The sequence below is a fragment of the Malus sylvestris genome, chromosome 7 (genome assembly GCF_916048215.2).
Source record: "Malus sylvestris chromosome 7, drMalSylv7.2, whole genome shotgun sequence".
NCBI lineage: Eukaryota > Viridiplantae > Streptophyta > Magnoliopsida > Rosales > Rosaceae > Malus > Malus sylvestris.
Genome location: NC_062266.1, coordinates 1,623,341 through 1,641,555, shown reverse-complemented (window position 1 = coordinate 1,641,555; position 18,215 = coordinate 1,623,341). Strand labels below are relative to the sequence as shown.

Sequence of the window (18,215 nt, the reverse complement as noted above, 5' to 3'; positions counted from 1 at the left end):
GGTCACTGAATACCAACCAATTATTTTGTCACATTAGCTGACTTCTTTCCATCTGGAACCTTTTACATTTTTCTCATTTTAGTCTCCCGTTTACATTTGAAGTTCTCTATTCGATTTTTTCCTTTTTAAATTCACCTATTAAGGAGATGTTTAATTAATATTTTGTTTTCAGTTTTTATTTTTACATTTTAGGAAAATTAAAAGGCAAATTTTGTACCTACTTTTTAAAAGTTAAAAACTACTATTTTGTGCTTTCAAAATTTAGCTTTTAGTTTTCAATATAAGTCATTGATAACATTGCTTGGAACTCGATACTTTGATAAAAGCATTAAATAAGCACCGTAGCTTACTTCGTAATGACTAATGAGACAATTGCACAAGAAAAACTTCACACAACTAAAAATCAATTAGAGCAGGATAAATTAACATATGAGAGGATTTGTTTTTCTTCAATTGAGCTCTTGAAGCGTTTTTTGTAAAAAAATATAATTGTCGAGTTGTTTTTTTTAATTAAATTCATTATTAAAAACAAGTATTTTCATTTGCCTGTGAATGTTTAGTTTCAATGAAGCAACATGCTATGCCAATGGTGCACTTTGATTTCTAGTGTGAAAGGGACGTTGATATTTTAAGAAAATATTATATTCCCCCACTGAATGTGAAAGAGAGATAATTTCATGACAATGACAGAAAAAACAATGTCTTGTATCAAATTAAATTCGAATAAAAATAAAATAAAATAAAATGAAGGCAGCATGTTCTTTGTGAGTCTCCCATGAGTAATTTAGATCTGATTTACTTTTGCACATGGTGATGGTGGACAAGTCCAAATTCGCACGTCGTATAGCACGTGACCGAGGCCCAAAAAAAGAAATAATATTAAAAATAATTATTCTTCCTTGTCTCTGTCCAAAACACTAAAAAAACTCAGGAAATGAAAACACAAACAACAAACCAGCAACTTAGACAGCACTCCAGTCAGGTGGCATATCTAACATACTTCTGCAAATCCCTTGCAGGTTAAACTAGTCTGCCCTACAAATCTACTGACTCTCCTCCGTGAGCGGCTTTCGGGCCAGGAAGAAATACATCGGTGTGAAAATCTCTTTCCTGAAAGACATTCATCAGGATAATCGATGTCAGTAGCTAATATATACGTGCTTCTGGAACGAAATCATAGAGCTTTAGACCAAATAGGCATTTGTCGTTCCAGTCCAACTCTATATTTATGGAGTCATGGCCTGTCGGGTCGTGTTTGAATCACAGAACAAGATGCCACATATTTGAGCAAACTTACTTTTGCCCAATGAGGTGGATGAAGGTTCAGAAGAGATAAACACGCTGAAAAAGAACGAACACTTACTTTCCGCCTTCGACTAGCCCTACAGCTGCTTTCTCCAGAAAATCTTGAACTCTTTGGCTTCCTGCTGGTGCAACTCCAATATACTCTAAAACCTTAACCTACAAAAATAAAATTTAAAATATATAAGTCAAGCACCTTCTAGTATTTAGCACAGGAATATTCACTATTCGACAACGTATCATAAGAAAGTGGCCTAACAAATTCATTGAATGACCACCATATTCATGAACTCTTACCAAGTTTCTAGTAACAAAACGCCCAGCAGTGGTTAGACGAAAGCTACTAAGTGAAATCCGACTTTTGTCCAAAGGCAAGTACCACGGAAGAGGTGAGTCCGCCGCAAGATCTTTCTCCCATACGACCTATGGTCCCAATGAAAAGAAAATTAAAGTCAATATATCGTTTCTCTCGCATAGATTTCATAAGGAAGAAAAAACCTCCTACTGACCTCAAAACCTGCTTGTTTCAAAGCTTCAAGACACTTTCCTGTCAATCTGATGTCCGGGAGGCCATCACCAATCTCAATTTCTGCCTGTGGCAATTAAGTTATTTTATGAATATTGACAATCTAGAAATTGCTCAAAAGTAAATCAAGTATCTATAAAACAGCTCGATTTTATACTTTTGGTTTCTCTTACCTTGATTTTTTGATGTTCTTGGTTATCGGGATCAAATGCATCAGTCATGCACCACTCATATGCAGCAAAACATTGACCGGGTTTTAATACTCTGTAAATCTCCTTGTAGCACCCATACTATCCAGAACAGATGGAAATGTTAAGCTAACAGAAACCGGGGAGAAGATAATGACCTAACTTAAAGAGTCGGAAGGTTTCCAGCCACAAGAACGACTTACTGCATCTGGTGCATGGCAGGTCGCTTCAATTGCATATACTGCATCAAATGAATTTTCAGGAAATGGTAGTTTCATGAAGTCAGCCTGCACCATTTATAAAGAAGTGCAAAGCATGAGATCTATAAGATAAACAAGTTCTCTCCACGTTCTCCTATGCATTACTGCAGGAAGAAATAAAAAGGTACTTTCTACGAAAAACAAGAACGTCATATAAAATGCTACCAACCTTAACAAAGTTGCAGGTCTTGTCCACTCCTGCAATACGGTTTAGTTCCTACAGAGCAAACAAAAGCATGATAGTATTAAGCCACTTTGGACTGAAGCATTCCAGTGGTCATGTCTAATATAAATAAATAAATGAATCTTTTAGGCTTCAAAATTTTCAATTGGACAGAAGAATTATCTTGAGAAACCATCAAGACTGGCCATTGATTATGTTCATTAATCAAAACAAATCGTCGCCAGTATACATAGGTTTATCTACCTTTCCTCTTGTGATCTGATATTCATTGTTGTTCAACCCAGTAACCGATGTTGAGCTGCACAAACCACCACACAAAATCATTGTGAATACAGAGTTCTTCTTGAACAATTAAATAACTTCACTCTAAATTTTGGACTTGACATCAGCATACAGAGCATAATGGTATCATCTTACATATTGAATAAACCATATGCATACTAGGAGGTCTTCCCATAAGGTGTTTTCAGTCCAACTCAGTGACAATTTTAATATCTGTAAGAACTAAAAAACCCTATGGACCATCACAACTAAAACCTGAATAAAAGAAACGGCATTCACCTGAAGCGAGATATTTCTCTCAGTGGTCCACCAATTCCACAACCTACATCCAAAACCTAAAACAAAAAATACAGAAAACTAAGCCAACAATTTGAACCAAATCCCAAAACAGATCTATCTCGTGCTAATCTATACTCCATAGTCTAATTAATAAGACTAACTTTCTGCCCAGGTTTGAGTCCTAGTTGTAAAGCAAGGAAGTGTTCATGTCGCTTGATACTCTCTCGAAGAGACTCCCCATTCCATCTGCAAAAGAGCAATACATCCATCAGAAGCTCTAATACAAGAGACAGTACTTCATTGCTTGGATGTGAAGAGAAGAAAACAAAAGAGGGACCTGGGTGCAAAGTGGAAAGACTCTCCCCAGCCATACTCATAAAAGCTGGTAACCAGATCATAGTATTTATTAACCTGAAATCCGCATGAACCAATTTAGAAGTACACCATCCCAAGCTTGAGCCGAAAGGTCATCGGATTAAATTGACAACAATGAGCCATCAAATCTTTATAATCAAAAGAGACATGGCAAAGGCCAACTTTCCCATATAGACACGATAAAATGTATCTTAATAATCAGAAAAGAAAAAATCTGGAGCAAAATTAAACACGTATCATTATCTTGAGTCTTATCACGTGAACTAGGTGATATTATGAGACAACAAAGAAGCCTTGAGGCCGTGGGGATGCGCATTCGTCAAAGATTTAATATATATATATTCTCTATGGTGAATAATATCTCTGGGAAACAGAAAAAATTTTCCCCTGTAGTGATGTGAATAGTAGAACCAACAGAGAAAATCACAATCCCTAGGAGATCAATGATCCCAAACATGAAAATATAGTTGAAACAGCCGAAAAAAATTAAGACGGGTTTTTAAATCAAGAGAAGCTTGTATACAGACAATCCTCAGAAGACAAATAAAGGAGTCTATCTTACCATGTCAGTGTAGTTGGACTTTCTAGCTTCCTCATCTCCTCCATAACAGACATGATACTTCTCATACCTGAACCATTATTCAATAAACTGAGATTATAACCACATATGCCATAACAACTGCAAAAGCTCAGGTTACAGAATTTCACACTACATCCCAAAACGATTTCTAGGAACTTTGCATTGCCATGTTTGAGAAGAGTAAATGTTTGGTTACAACTTACGTGTAATCATTCCACAAAAGTTCAGAAATTCAAGCCATGTAGCTCGGTAATTTATAAAACGCTTTGACAATTTAAATTCTATTGAAATTTCTGGCATGTTATCATCAAATTTAGTCAACATTTGAGTAAGCATAATTGAAGATGAGAACGTCATAGCCATACTACAACTGCTGCCGAATGAAAAACTGATTTAACAAACTTCCTTGAGGTGGTTCTTTCCAAGAATTCTGAACTTTTCATCTCCATTGCATACATAATTCATAGATGAAAATTCTAACCCACTGTATATATATATTTATTTACTTATTTAGTCATTTGAAGGATAACATCAGAAATAGAACAGAATTACTACTACTTCCATAATTTCAATTTCTATTGGTAAGATAAAAAAAAGTATTAAGTACTTCATTGTTATAATTCATGAATTCCCAGGCAAATAAAAATACAAATAAATATATTAAAAAAGGCGACCCCAAACCAACAAGGCTCCCCGCTTTATCAGGGTCGGGGACATCTATCGTAAGTAGCTTTACTCTTGCTTTGCAAAGAGGTTGTTTCCACACAAATAAATATATAGATAAAAGGAATATACAACAACAAAACAAAAGTTCCAAATTCCTGGTTAGCTTTTTCTGACAGAAAAGTACATCACAACCAACATTCAAACCTCACCAAACACATCAGGAGTTCCTCCACTTACCAGATCAAAGTCACTGCAAATTCCCAAGAACCCAATTTTTATTTTTATCTAATTTTTTAGGGTAACCAATCAAAAAAAAAAAAGAAGGAAGCTTTGGGACCTATTTGAAATGGGTCCATTAAATACTTATGTGGCCCTCATTAATGTGCGACTTTTCTAAGCTAGCAGCTTCGCTTCCACAACATGCTGTATGGACATTTCACCACATGTCAGACTTCCCCATAACTCACGTGACTCTACAGGCACTCCCAGAAATGCACCACTTAACAATAATCTCTTCACAAAATCTACAGATCATTAATTTACTTCTTTTTTCCTTTCACTTGACATCTGATAATTAAGATTGGCCTTAATTTGATTGTGCTTACCTAGCCCAAATCCAAATTAGCATTAATCTACCCTCTGAACTCGAGTTTGAATCCCTCTCTCAGTAGTTTAAGTAAATTTCGTGTAATTTTCCTATAGTTTGTCAAATAAAAAAACCTAGAATTAATCCCAAAAGAAATTAAGACTTTCTGAACATCATAGTAAGCAAAGATTAGAGCTCAAACCCACTTCCAGATTAGTAAGAATAAATAAAGATTAAGCTTAATCTAGAGAGAGAAACACTCAAAGATCAAAATATCAAGCATTTATTTTGGAAACACAAAGATCAAAACTTTAGGCATTTACTTCTGAAACAAAATAAATGAACAAAACCATCAGCATCAATGAATGATTAGAGTTGATGGATGCAATATGAAACCCAAGTTTCTAGAGTGAGAAATGCTCAAACTTCACACTGGATCCATATTTTTTGAGAGAGGGAGAGAGAGAGAGAGTTGCAGAAGTACTTTTCAACAGCAGAGAGAACATCGGTTTTGTCGATTTCCCCACCGAGACCCGATGCGAGATCTAATGCTCCAGCTTTCGACATCTCCTCCTCTTGACTTTCCCAAAAGCAAAGTTGCGGAGATCTGAAAAGTAACACAAACCCATTACTTGAAATTTACAAGCAAGCATTACAGTCACTATATTTTCTTAATTTTTCAGAAACAAGTGAAAACATTGTTTGAATTGTAATGTGGGATGATGAGAATCAATGTCTTTACATCAAAAGGAGAATCCGAGAGAAGCAGGAAAAAAAAAAGAGAGACTTTTCGAGGGAGGCTGAAGAGAGAGACGTGAGATGAGAGAGAGAGATTCGCTGGAGGAAACCAATTTGTTTACATATAGACAGAGACAGTATCAAAAACAAAAGTTGAGTGGGATGAGTCGGATGACAGAGAGAGAGAGAGAGAGAGAGAGCGAGAGAGAATGGTGGCCAAACTCCAGGGGCAACTCTAAATTTTCGCTGTATAAAATAACAATATAATTACTTTTGTAACCGAAAAAGTAAAGGAAAAAAAAATTGAGGCTCAAAAATAAATTAGATACTGCAGAGAGTTATATAATATTATGGTTTAGTGATATTTTTTTCATTTGTAAGTGAGAGAAAGTCGTTCAATTAAACAGTTTTTCATTCTAATGCATATGATATTTGTATTTTTTAAATGAATATCGTGAGTAATGAGTTCGATAATTATATCTTATTATGAGGATCTGATTACCGAGTCCAATGTGCTCTTTTTCATCCAATTATCATAGAGAAAGAAAGAGATTAGGACTGAGGAGTAGTCTAAGATTGCTCACGTCCCAAACATTCGCATTGAACCGCATGAAGAATACAAGCCTCGGTGACTGACTGAGAGTTTCTTCTTCTTTTTTGCTTGCTGGAAACAATTTAAGTTTCGTCCTCTGAATATTAGCAATATCATTCATTTGCGATCCACTCTTACATGCAGATATTGCAAGCGGGGATGAACAAGTCAAAACAAAGCTGATGCAACACGTTTCCATTGATGGCGTTGTTTCCGCGCTGCTGTTGTTGCTTCATTTAGTAACGGGAAAACAACCACAGTACGAAGTACAAATTGTCTTTCGAATTTCCTTCCTACTCCCCATGTGTTCATGTATCTATGTATGTCTCGTCGGTCTAATTGTTATTGGAATTTAACGACAAATCCATTTAAATAACGATCTTGTTTTACTAGTTAATCTTGATCCGCCTACTAGTTTATGTTTAACTACTCTTTTCTTTTTCCTGCAGAGTATGACTGCAGCTCATCAGATATAAGTCCTATCGGGAGCAGGACTATCGGACATTTCTGCAAGGGGCTGCCACACAACTTGGTTACGCGTCCTTGGAAGAAGTTGAAGGAGATCCACCAGCTGCAGAACTGGTGCCTAGATGTTCCACTCATATTTAGCTAGCAACTTGTCTTAATTCGTCCTATCCAAACGAAATAGGTGGATCTTATACTGCATGTAACATGCTCTAGAGATAATATAATTATTAATTTATATCGATATTTAAACTTAACTAGGTCTACAAAATTTCTTCACTTCTATAAGCAAAGATGAATCGAAATACCATCATGAAGTATCTTCAACTTTTATGGCAACCTTTGTTAGAATTCCTTTGTCTCACATTGGCCAGAAGGCTTGAGAACAAGCCATTTATATAGAATATGGTATCAGAGCTAGGGGACGGGTCCGTACATCCACGTGAACAGGTGGGTCCCATGTGGAGTTCCACACATCGGCAACCACGTGAAGCCAAGCTGGGGCTCACCCGTTCGCGGGGCCAATGCTGGGCCAATGCACGTGGCATCTCTTGGCCTACGTGGATCCAAGTCGGGGCCATTTATATAGAATATGGTATCAGAGCTAGGGGACGGGTCCGTACATCCACGTGAACGGGTGAGTCCTATGTGGAGTTCCAACAACCTTTTCGTATACAAAAAACCAGAAAAATGAGAATACATGTTTTACAGTAACTACATTACATTCAACAACAATAAATGAAATCATTTCACTAAAGTGTCAAAACCAACAATAATATTTGTTCTTTTGACTTAAATGCGCAACCATTGATCTCTTTACCTGTTAAACAGCAGCTAGCTCAATTTCACATCTGTTCTGCACAGCTGTATTAGAATGGCGCTCTGATTGTTCAGAAGTCTTTGTGCCTGATGCAGATGAACTCAAGTCTTCATCTGTTCCACTATCTTGTGTTAAATTTCCTTGCGGTGACTGCAAATGCTGGAAAGGAGAAGGCGGTGAAGCAATTTCCTTATCTCCCTCCAACATCTGCACTACATTGCTCATGAGAGGCCTTGCTTCTGGTGAATGCTGAATGCACAGCAGAGCTACCATTGTAATCCTCTCTGCTTTTTCTCTGTCTTGTTCTTCAATCCCACAAAATGACAGCGCCTCTTCTAATTTGTTGCTGTCAAACATGTTCCAGATCCACCTTGGAAGCCATTCGCGTGACTCGTTTACATCCTCATCAAAATTTCTCCTCCTTCCAACAATCTCAAAGAGAAGCATACCAAAACTGTAAACATCGCACTTTTGAGTCACCGGAAAGGGCTTCCACATCTCTGGGGCTGCATATCCCGGTGTCCCTCTTCCCTTGGTTAACAACATTTCACTGCTTCCTCTGTTGCAAAGCTTGGCAAGTCCAAAATCCGCAACCTTTGGAGTCAAATTCTTATCGAGAAGCACATTCCCAGGCTTGATATCATAGTGAATGATTCTTTGTTCGCACTCTTCATGCAGGTAAGCCAACCCTTTTGCTGTTTGGACTGCGATATCGTGCAGCTTCTCCAAACCTATTTCTCTATGCTCACTAAACAAGAACTTGTCAAGTGATCCATTCTCCATGTACTCATAGACAAGTGCCCGCATTTCGTGGTCAAAGCAGAAGCCGTATAGTTTTACCAAATTCATGTGGTAAGTTCTTCCCAAGGTGCCAACTTCCGCCATGAATTGATCTTCAACTATCTTATCCCTAGTGTTAGTAAGCACCTTGACAGCGACTTGCACTCCATGTGGGAGAATCCCTTTGAAGACAACTCCAAAGCCACCTGAACCCAATATGGTGGAGTAGTTATCTGTGTATTCTGCAAGTTGCTTGGGTGAAAAGGCTACCGGCTTCTCCCTCGCCATGTTGCTAAGAAACCCCCTTACCGTCGGAAACCCAACCTGTGAGCTTCGAACTTGTTGCAATTCGGGTGTTAAGTCGATTGCTACATCGTCGGATGAATGATTTGCGTTAGAAGACTTGTCGATGCTACTGTAACCGTTGGCTATCCGGGCATATGCCGGAATAGCGCTTCCAGTCTTTTTCAAACAATCAATGATGGCATATACGATGGCCACAATTGCAATGGTCGCCACCAAACCAGAAACTGAAAAAAAGAAGTACAGTTAAGAACAAACTTACATAAAACTTACAGCAGTGATGATATTAAGATATAAAATAACAATCGTACAAATAATCCAGCGTTTACGTGGTTCACATGTAATTGGGCTACGATCACAGATAGATAGGGATATGAATACCTGGTTGTGTTCATCACCCGATCATTAACCAGGTCAATTTTTCAAACCCGAACATGACACGATTATCAAACGTTTTGCAAGATTAGCCGTTTAATGTTCATAAATACAAAATTACACATGAACTAATATTTATGTTAAGTAAAAGGGTTAAAGACTTAAAGTTGTTGTTTCACCTGCAATTATATAAATAGCTCATCTCGTGTTTTACGAGTTACAAGATTTACATAGCCGTGTTAAAGCCATTTTCGTGTTCAGCTGGTTGATCCGAAACACGAATTTTTCATTAACATCTGAAAACATGTTTGCAGCAAGTAGAAAGCAGAAACATCATATTTTTCTAAACATTTGTTACCTGCCTGCAGTTTTTTGAAGATGCTATAGTTTGAGGATGCTTACCAACAGATAAGGCCACTCCCCATTGCATTGAAGAATTGAATTGCTTCTGAAATTGTTGGAATTCATCATGTTCACTATTTTGATTTTGATGGAATACCAAATTGCCATCCTTATCCACCTCAAATGCACCAGACATGTTTTCTGTCTTGCAAAAGTTTTTTGGAAGAACGGAGAAAGTAAGGTTTAATACATTCATATATATACATATATATATATAAGGGATGGCTTTGTGGCATCACTTTTTTTACACAGTTTTTGACACACATTTTTGCAGGGCTCACTCCATAATGTACTTTAATGATTTGAACCGTATATCTTTTATATCTTTCCTCAAAAATTATATCTATCAAACCTCATCCAAATCTAAAACCATGTGACAGTTAGATTAAGGGTTTAGGAAACCATGTCAATTTTCTTCACTACAAATATTCTTAATGATTTTGAATTTGTCTAAATTTTTGTAAGGGTGATCTATGAATGATGTTCTAAATTTTTGAGGGAAGTTCCCATGCAAGTGCAATGATTTGGACCTCTAGCAAATGTTGGACCATAACTTGTCAAAACGCGTAGAGTATAGTTGAAACATTTGAAAAAGTTCAAAGAAATAGTCAAACTCAAACTTGTGGAGCCAATCCCGCAGAACTATTCAAATTAGTTTTCTCTATATGACAAAAAATGTAAAAATAATATTTGAAAAAAGTTATTGGGAAATAAAAACTGGACCTTGGAACCAATAAACTAGTGGGCTGGACTGAGTACTAGCCCATTAATATAGTTGGTGGGCTAATAGGCGTGGGTAGGTCCAAACCATTTTGGCCCAATGCACATTTATAGTGCCAAGAAACAACCAAAACTAGCCAAATCATGTGTGTCAGCTTATTGTAAAGAGACAGTATCCTCTTTAACTCGTAGTGCAGCTCAAAGAGAGCAATGCTAGCAACAAACGCTTGTTAGAAAATTGATGTTCGTTTGGTAGACTTTAGGGACACAGGCTTTTTGATATATATTTTTATGGATTTCATTATATAATGTATTTTAACGATCCAACCGTCTATCTTTTGTGTCTTACTGTAAATATCATTTCTATTAAAAATCATTTAAATCCGAAATCAAATGATCATTTGGAAACTTAGTGTTTCTTTGTATAAATGTATTTGTTCATTTTTTTTAACTATAAATAAATGTCTTAATGATTTTGGATTTGTCTAATCTTTTGTAATGATGATATATGAATAATGTACTCAAATATAAACTATTTGGATCCTTGAAATACATTACGAAATATGTCCTACAAAATAAATATTAAAATATGTGTCAAGAAAGTGTGTCCACATATCTTACACAACAACAACAACAACAAAGCCTTTTCCCACTAAGTGGGGTCGGCTATATGAATCCTAGAACGCCATTGCGCTCGGTTTTGTGTCATGTCCTCCGTTAGATCCAAGTACTCTAAGTCTTTTCTTAGAGTCTCTTCCAAAGTTTTCCTAGGTCTTCCTCTACCCCTTCGGCCCTGAACCTCTGTCCCGTAGTCACATCTTCGAACCGGAGCGTCATTCGGCCTTCTTTGCACATGTCCAAATCACCGGAGCCGATTTTCTCTCATCTTTCCTACAATTTCGGCTACTCCTACTTTACCTCGGATATCCTCATTCCCAATCTTATCCTTTCTCGTGTGCCCACACATCCCACGAAGCATCCTCATCTCCGCTACACCCATTTTGTGTACGTGTTGATGCTTCACCGCCCAACATTCTGTGTCATACAACATCGCTGGCCTTATTGCCGTCCTATAAAATTTTCCCTTGAGCTTCAGTGGCCTACGACGGTCACACAACACGCCGGATGCATTCTTACACTTCATCCATCCAGCTCGTATTCTATGGTCGAGATCTCCATCTAATTCTCCGTTCTCTTGCAAGATAGATCCTAGGTAGCGAAAACGGTCGCTTTTTGTGATCTTCGCTAGATTGCTCCGGTCATTAGCGTGGATAAGTATATAAATGGATAGAGATAGGAAAGCAAACACAAGATGTACGTGGTTCACCCAGATTGGCTACGTCCACGGAATAGAAGAGTTCTCATTAATTGTGAAGGGTTTACACAAGTACATAGGTTCAAGCTCTCCTTTAGTGAGTACAAGTGAATGATTTAGTACAAATGACATTAGGAAATATTGTGGGAGAATGATCTCGTAATCACGAAACTTCTAAGTATCGGAGTGTGGTGTCGTCTTGACTTGCCTTATCTGTCTCATAGGTAGATGTGGCATCTTCTCTGGAAGTACTCTTCCTCCATCCAGGGGTGGTATCTTTAACTGGTGGAGATGCACAAGGTAATGTATCAATTTCACTTGAAGCTTACTTGTAGTTTCAGGCTTGGTCAAGCGCGATACAAACCATGTAGTAGGAGTCCCCCAAGTCGCCGAGCTAGGGGGTCTGCTGAAAGAGGTGACAGACAAGGTAAGCAATCAGAGCTCCGACTGATTGTTCACCTTCTCCCCATCTTGCAGCAGCATGAAGGATAAAGAGAAGAAAAATGAGAAGAGATGATATGAGATACTTTTGCTTTTGAAGAAGTAACTTTCCACAGGCTTATTCTTGAACTGAGCTGGAGGGTTTTCTGGTTTCCTCCAGAGTATAAGGCCGACTGAAGAATTTGAGGGTCAAAACAAGTCCATCAAATCTAGAGTACGTTCCACCCTGCTGATATGGGATACTTTTGCTTTTGACAGCGTAATAGATGTATCGGCACGTGTGCTGGTACGCTTGTCTCCACATGCTTCCTTGTATCCTTCGCACTTGCCCTATCTGTTCCTCAAGCAGATGCGGAATCTTCCCTGGAAATATAAGATGTTGAAGATGAGTACTCGAGAGCAATGCCAGGTAAGTAATCAGGTAAGGGGTTCCAGGCAGTCAGTTCCTGGCTGGAAGCTTGATTCCAAGTGATGACTAATTGCTCTCTTTCTCCTTGTCTTGCAGGTAAAAACAAGGCCAAAGGAAAAGACAGGGAAAAAGCATGATATGGGATACTCTTGCTTTTAACCCTGATGATATGAGATATTCTTGCTCTAGTATAGCTTGTTTGCAGAGGTATTATCGGGGGGAAGGAAAGCTGAATATTTCGAAAGGCTTCGTTGGGAGTGCCCTCTCAGATATGATGAAGGGTTGAGCATTTTTGCAGGTCTGCCTGTCTGTTGGGGATGGAGGTCGACATATATAGGAGTCTCCCTAAGAAGTAGTAATGTTATTCCTTTACCCTGCTTGGTCATAGCACGGTAGTGGGAGCTACCAGTTTCACATGTTTTAACTCTGTCAGAGCACTTTGAAAAAGTGGTCTGTGGTATCTGGCTCTCGAGATTCGGAGAACGATGCCTCTTCGATTTTTGAGAAAGCAATCATGCTGGGGGTCTGGCTCTCGAGATTCGGAGAGCAGTGTCTCTTCGATTTTTGAGAAAGTAATCATGTTGGGAGTTTGGCTCTCGAGATTCGGAGGGCGGTGCCTCTTCGATTTTGGAGCAAGCAATCTGATGGGAGTGTTGTCTCGAATGTGAGTAAAGGTTGGGCATGTTTGCTAGTCTACCTTGCCACGAAGCACAAAGGTTGACACACAGGGACTTTCCAATTATCCAGCAATGGTACTGTTCCTTTACCCTCTCTTCGATTTTGAGAAAGTAGTCATGTTGGGAGTCTGGCTCTCGAGATTCGGAGGACGGTGTCTCTTCGATTTTGGAGCAAGCAATCTTGTTGGGAGTGTTTTCTCGAATGTGAGTAAAGGTTGGGCATGTTTGCTAGTCTACCTTGCCACGAAGCACATAGGTTGACCAACAGGGACTTTCCAATTATCCAGCAGTGGTACTGTTCCTTTACCCTTGTGGGTAATAATATGGTAGCTAGACCTTCAAAATTTATGTGTCTAAACTTTGTTAGTGCTGTTTCTTTGCTATTCTTTTACCTTTCTTGGTCAGAGCGATGTAGTGGGAGTTGCAAGCTTCACGTGCTCAACTTTGGCAGAGAACTTTGGCAAAATTATCTGTGGTACCCATGAGCTATTGTTGCGTGTGGGAAGTGGGTGATTGAACAGTAAGATTCATGTGCTTTCTACTTCACCAGAAGTCTTCGACAGAATGCCCATAATTTCTGCAAAGCTGAGTGTGCGTGTAACAGGTGCTGACAAGGCTAGAAAAGTAGGTGCCTCTTCGATTTCTGAGATCGGCCCTCGTGGTCTCTAAGCAGCCCAGCTTTTGAGAAAGCGAGCGCCTCTTCGATTGATTCGGAGAACGATGCCTCATCGATTTTTGAGAAAGCAATCATGCTGGGGGTCTGGCTCTCGAAGATTCGGGGAGCAGTGTCTCTTCGATTTTTGAGAAAGTAATCATGTTGGGAGTCTGGCTCTCGAGATTCAGAGGGCGGTGCCTCTTCGATTTTGGAGCAAGCAATCTTGTTAGGAGTATTTTCTCGAATGTGAGTAAAGGTTGGGCATGTTTGCTAGTCTACCTTGCCACGAAGCACAGAGGTTGACACACAGGGACTTTCCAATTATCCAGCAATGGTACTGTTCCTTTACCCTCTCTTCGATTTTTAAGAAAGTAGTCATGTTGGGAGTCTGGCTCTCGAGATTCGGAGGACGGTGCCTCTTCGATTTTGGAGCAAGCAATCTTATTGGGAGTGTTTTCTCGAATGTGAGTAAAGGTTGGGCATGTTTGCTAGTCTACCTTGCCACGAAGCACAGAGGTTGACACACAGGGACTTTCCAATTATCCAGCAGTGGTACTATTCCTTTACCCTTGTGGGTAATAATATGGTAGCTAGACCTTCAAAATTTATGGGTATAAACTTTGTTAGTGCTGTTTCTTTGCTATTCTTTTACCCTTCTTGGTCAGAGCGATGTAGTGGGAGCTGCAAGCTTCACGTGCTCAACTTTGGCAGAGAACTTTGGCAAAGTTATCTGTGGTACCCATGAGCTATTGTTGCGTGTGGGAAGTGGGTGATTGAATAGTAAGATTCATGTGTTTTCTACTTCCCCAGAAGTCTTCGACAGACTGCCCATAATTTCCGCAAAGCTGAGTGTGCGTGTGACAGGTGCTGACAAGGCTGGAAAAGTAGGTGCCTCTTCGATTTCTGAGATCGGCCCTAGTGGTCTCTGGGGAGCCCAGCTTTTGAGAAAGCGAGCGCCTCTTCGATTTCTGAGATCAGCCTTCGAGGTCTTTGAGCAGCCCAACTTTTGAGAAAGCAAACGCCTCTTCGATTTCTGAGATCAACCCTCGTGATCTCTAAGCAGCCCAGCTTTTGAGAAAGCAAACGCCTCTTCGATTTCTGAGCAGGCGCCTCTTCGATTTCTGAAGCTCCGTCGAGTGCAGATTTTTATAGGGGCTGGCATTAAGTTCCAAAGCACACTTGAATCTCCACCAGTAGAAGCTTCATTCTTGCACTTCTAAGATCTTGATTTGTCCGACCTCTTCTCTCTTCAACACCTTTGAAAATGTCTGGCCCCTCCGACCGTCGTTTTAACTTGAACCTTGTTGAAGAGGCAGCCCCGCCTTATCCAGACAACATATGGCGCCCATCCTTCGTCTCCCTTACTGGTCCTCTTACCGTTGGGGATTCCGTGATGAAGAATGATATGACCGCTGCGGTGGTGGCCAGGAACCTTCTCACTCCCAAAGATAACAGACTACTTTCCAAACGGTCTGATGAGTTAGCTGTTAAGGATTCGCTGGCTCTCAGTGTTCAGTGTGCAGGTTCTGTGTCTAATATGGCCCAACGCCTATTTGCTCGAACCCGCCAAGTTGAATCATTGGCGGCTGAAGTGATGAGTCTCAAACAGGAGATTAGAGGGCTCAAGCATGAGAATAAACAGTTGCACCGGCTCGCACATGACTATGCTACAAACATGAAGAGGAAGCTTGACCAGATGAAGGAAACTGATGGTCAGGTTTTACTTGATCATCAGAGATTTGTGGGTTTGTTCCAAAGGCATTTATTGCCTTCGTCTTCTGGGGCTGTACCGCGTAATGAAGCTCCAAATGATCAACATCTGATGCCTCCTCCTTCTAGGGTTCTGTCCAGTACTGAGGCTCCAAATGATCCCCCTCCGGTGCCTTCTCTTTCTGGGGCTCTACCGACTACTGAGACTTCTCCTAAGCAACCTTTGTGAAGGCTCCCTCTTGTGTGTTTATTTTGACTCATGTATATGTACATATTTGTAGCTTATCGGGGATATCAATAAATAAGCTTTCCTTCATTTCAACGTATTGTGTTAAATACACCAAAGCCTTCTTCGCTAAGTTCTTTGAATTTTCTTTTGTTGAAGCTTGTATGTTGAAGCTTTCTGAGTGGAGCATGTAGGTTGGGGTAGTGTTCCCTTAATTTTCCGAGTGAGGAAAACTTCTCGGTTGGAGACTTGGAAAATCCAAGTCACTGAGTGGGATCGGCTATATGAATCTTAGAACGCCATTGTGCTCGATCCTGTGTCATGTCCTTCGTTAGATCCAAGTACTCTAAGTCTTTTCTTAGAGTCTCTTCCAAAGTTTTCCTAGGTCTTCCTCTACCCCTTCGGCCCTGAACCTCTGTCTCATAGTCGCATCTTCTAATCGGAGCGTCAGTAGGCCTTCTTTGCACATGTCCAAACCACCGTAACCGATTTTCTCTCATCTTTCCTTCAATTTCGGCTACTCCTACTTTACCCCGGATATCCTCATTCCTAATCTTATCCTTTCTCGTGTGCCCACACATCCAACGAAGCATCCTCATCTCCGCTACACCCATTTTGTGTACGTGTTGATGTTTCACCGCCCAACATTCTGTGCCATACAGCATCGCCGGCCTTATTGCCGTCCTATAAAATTTTCCCTTGAGCTTCAGTGGCATACGGCGGTCACATAACACGCCGGATGCACTCTTCCACTTCATCCATCCAGCTTGTATTCTATGGTTGAGATCTCCATCTAATTCTCCGTTTTTTTGCAAGATAGATCCTAGGTAACGAAAACGGTCGCTCTTTGGTATTTCTTGATCTCCGATCCTCACCCCTAACTCGTTTTGGCCTCCATTTGCACTGAACTTGCACTCCATATATTCTGTCTTTGATCGGCTTAGGCGAAGACCTTTAGATTCCAACACTTCTCTCCAAAGGTTAAGCTTTGCATTTACCCCTTCCTGAGTTTCATCTATCAACACTATATCGTCTGCGAACAGCATACACCAAGGAATATCATCTTGAATATGTCCTGTTAACTCATCCATTACCAACGCAAAAAGGTAAGGACTTAAGGATGAGCCTTGATGTAATCCTACAGTTATGGGAAAGCTTTCGGTTTGTCCTTCATGAGTTCTTACGGCAGTCTTTGCTCCTTCATACATATCCTTTATAGCTTGGATATATGCTACTCGTACTCCTTTTTTCTCTAAAATCCTCCAAAGAATGTCTCTTGGGACCCTATCATACGCTTTTTCCAAATCTATAAAGACCATGTGTAAATCCTTTTTCCCATCTCTATATCTTTCCATCAATCTTCGTAAGAGATAGATTGCCTCCATGGTTGAGCGCCCTGGCATGAACCCGAATTGGTTGTCCGAAACCCGTGTCTCTTGCCTCAATCTATGCTCAATGACTCTCTCCCAAAGCTTCATTGTATGACTCATTAGCTTAATACCCCTATAGTTCATGCAATTTTGTACGTCGCCCTTATTCTTGTAGATAGGCACCAAAGTGCTCGTTCGCCACTCATTTGGCATCTTCTTCGTTTTCAAAATCCTATTGAAAAGGTCAGTGAGCCATGTTATACCTGTCTCTCCCAAAAGTTTCCACACTTCGATTGGTATATCGTCTGGGCCTATTGCTTTTTTATGCTTCATCTTCTTCAAAGCTACAACCACTTCTTCCTTCCGGATTCGACGATAAAAAGAGTAGTTTCTACACTCTTCTGAGTTACTCAACTCCCCTAAAGAAGCACTCATTTCATGTCCTTCATTGAAGAGATTATGAAAATAACCTCTCCATCTGTCTTTAACCGCGTTCTCTGTAGCAAGAACCTTTCCATCCTCATCCTTGATGCACCTCACTTGGTTTAGGTCCCTTGTCTTCTTTTCCCTTGCTCTAGATAGTTTATAGATATCCAACTCTCCTTCTTTGGTATCTAGTCGTTTATATATATCGTCGTAAGCCGCTAACTTAGCTTCTCTGACAGCTTTCTTCGCCTCTTGCTTCGCTTTTCTATACCTTTCACCATTTTCATCGGTCCTCTCCTTGTATAAGGCTTTACAACATTCCTTCTTAGCCGTCACCTTTGTTTGTACCTCCTCATTCCACCACAAAGATTCCTTTTGGTGTGGGGCAAAGCCCTTGGACTCTCCTAATACCTCTTTTGCTACTTTTCGGATACAACTAGCCATGGAATCCCACATTTGGCTAGCTTCCCCCTCTCTATCCCACACACATTGGGTGATTACCTTCTCTTTGAAAATGGCTTGTTTTTCTTCTTTTAGATTCCACCATCTAGTCCTTGGGCACT

General features: G+C 39.9%; 2 protein-coding genes across 3 annotated transcripts; both read right to left on the bottom strand.

Moving 5' to 3' along the window:
• Positions 1 to 858: 858 nt before the first annotated feature.
• Positions 859 to 6,192, bottom strand: LOC126628384 (cycloartenol-C-24-methyltransferase). Its single transcript, XM_050298056.1, has 14 exons — positions 5,971 to 6,192; positions 5,713 to 5,835; positions 3,959 to 4,025; positions 3,359 to 3,432; positions 3,183 to 3,267; positions 3,022 to 3,077; positions 2,704 to 2,758; positions 2,446 to 2,493; positions 2,220 to 2,303; positions 2,002 to 2,118; positions 1,812 to 1,895; positions 1,600 to 1,725; positions 1,364 to 1,461; positions 859 to 1,110 (listed from the first exon to the last, which is right to left on the bottom strand). Exons 2-14 carry the CDS (start codon positions 5,793 to 5,795, stop codon positions 1,044 to 1,046), a joined length of 1,044 nt encoding a protein of 347 aa, XP_050154013.1. The 5' UTR covers positions 5,796 to 5,835; positions 5,971 to 6,192; the 3' UTR covers positions 859 to 1,043.
• A 1,451-nt stretch (positions 6,193 to 7,643) lies between these two features.
• LOC126628382 (rust resistance kinase Lr10-like) lies at positions 7,644 to 9,875 on the bottom strand. 2 transcript variants are annotated; one of them, XM_050298054.1, is made up of 3 exons: positions 9,704 to 9,875; positions 7,844 to 9,153; positions 7,644 to 7,687 (listed from the first exon to the last, which is right to left on the bottom strand). In XM_050298054.1, exons 1-2 carry the CDS (start codon positions 9,837 to 9,839, stop codon positions 7,847 to 7,849), a joined length of 1,443 nt encoding a protein of 480 aa, XP_050154011.1. In that variant the 5' UTR covers positions 9,840 to 9,875; the 3' UTR covers positions 7,644 to 7,687; positions 7,844 to 7,846. The 2 variants fall into 2 exon arrangements, with proteins under 2 accessions (XP_050154011.1, XP_050154010.1); XM_050298053.1 differs by having other exon boundaries at positions 7,673 to 9,153.
• Between the last annotated feature and the right edge of the window lie 8,340 nt (positions 9,876 to 18,215).

Coding starts and splice junctions, on each gene's coding strand:
- LOC126628384 (XM_050298056.1), bottom strand. CDS start 5,795: ATGTCGAAAGCTGGAGCATTAGATCTCGCATCGGGTCTCGGTGGGGAA. Junction 3,078..3,182: donor GACTCAAACCTGGGCAGAAA/GTTAGTCTTATT, acceptor TTTTTGTTTTAG/GTTTTGGATGTAGGTTGTGG. Junction 1,111..1,363: donor GGGCTAGTCGAAGGCGGAAA/GTAAGTGTTCGT, acceptor AATGTCTTTCAG/GAAAGAGATTTTCACACCGA.
- LOC126628382 (XM_050298054.1), bottom strand. CDS start 9,839: ATGTCTGGTGCATTTGAGGTGGATAAGGATGGCAATTTGGTATTCCAT. Junction 9,154..9,703: donor GGGAGTGGCCTTATCTGTTG/GTAAGCATCCTC, acceptor TCTTTTTTTCAG/TTTCTGGTTTGGTGGCGACC.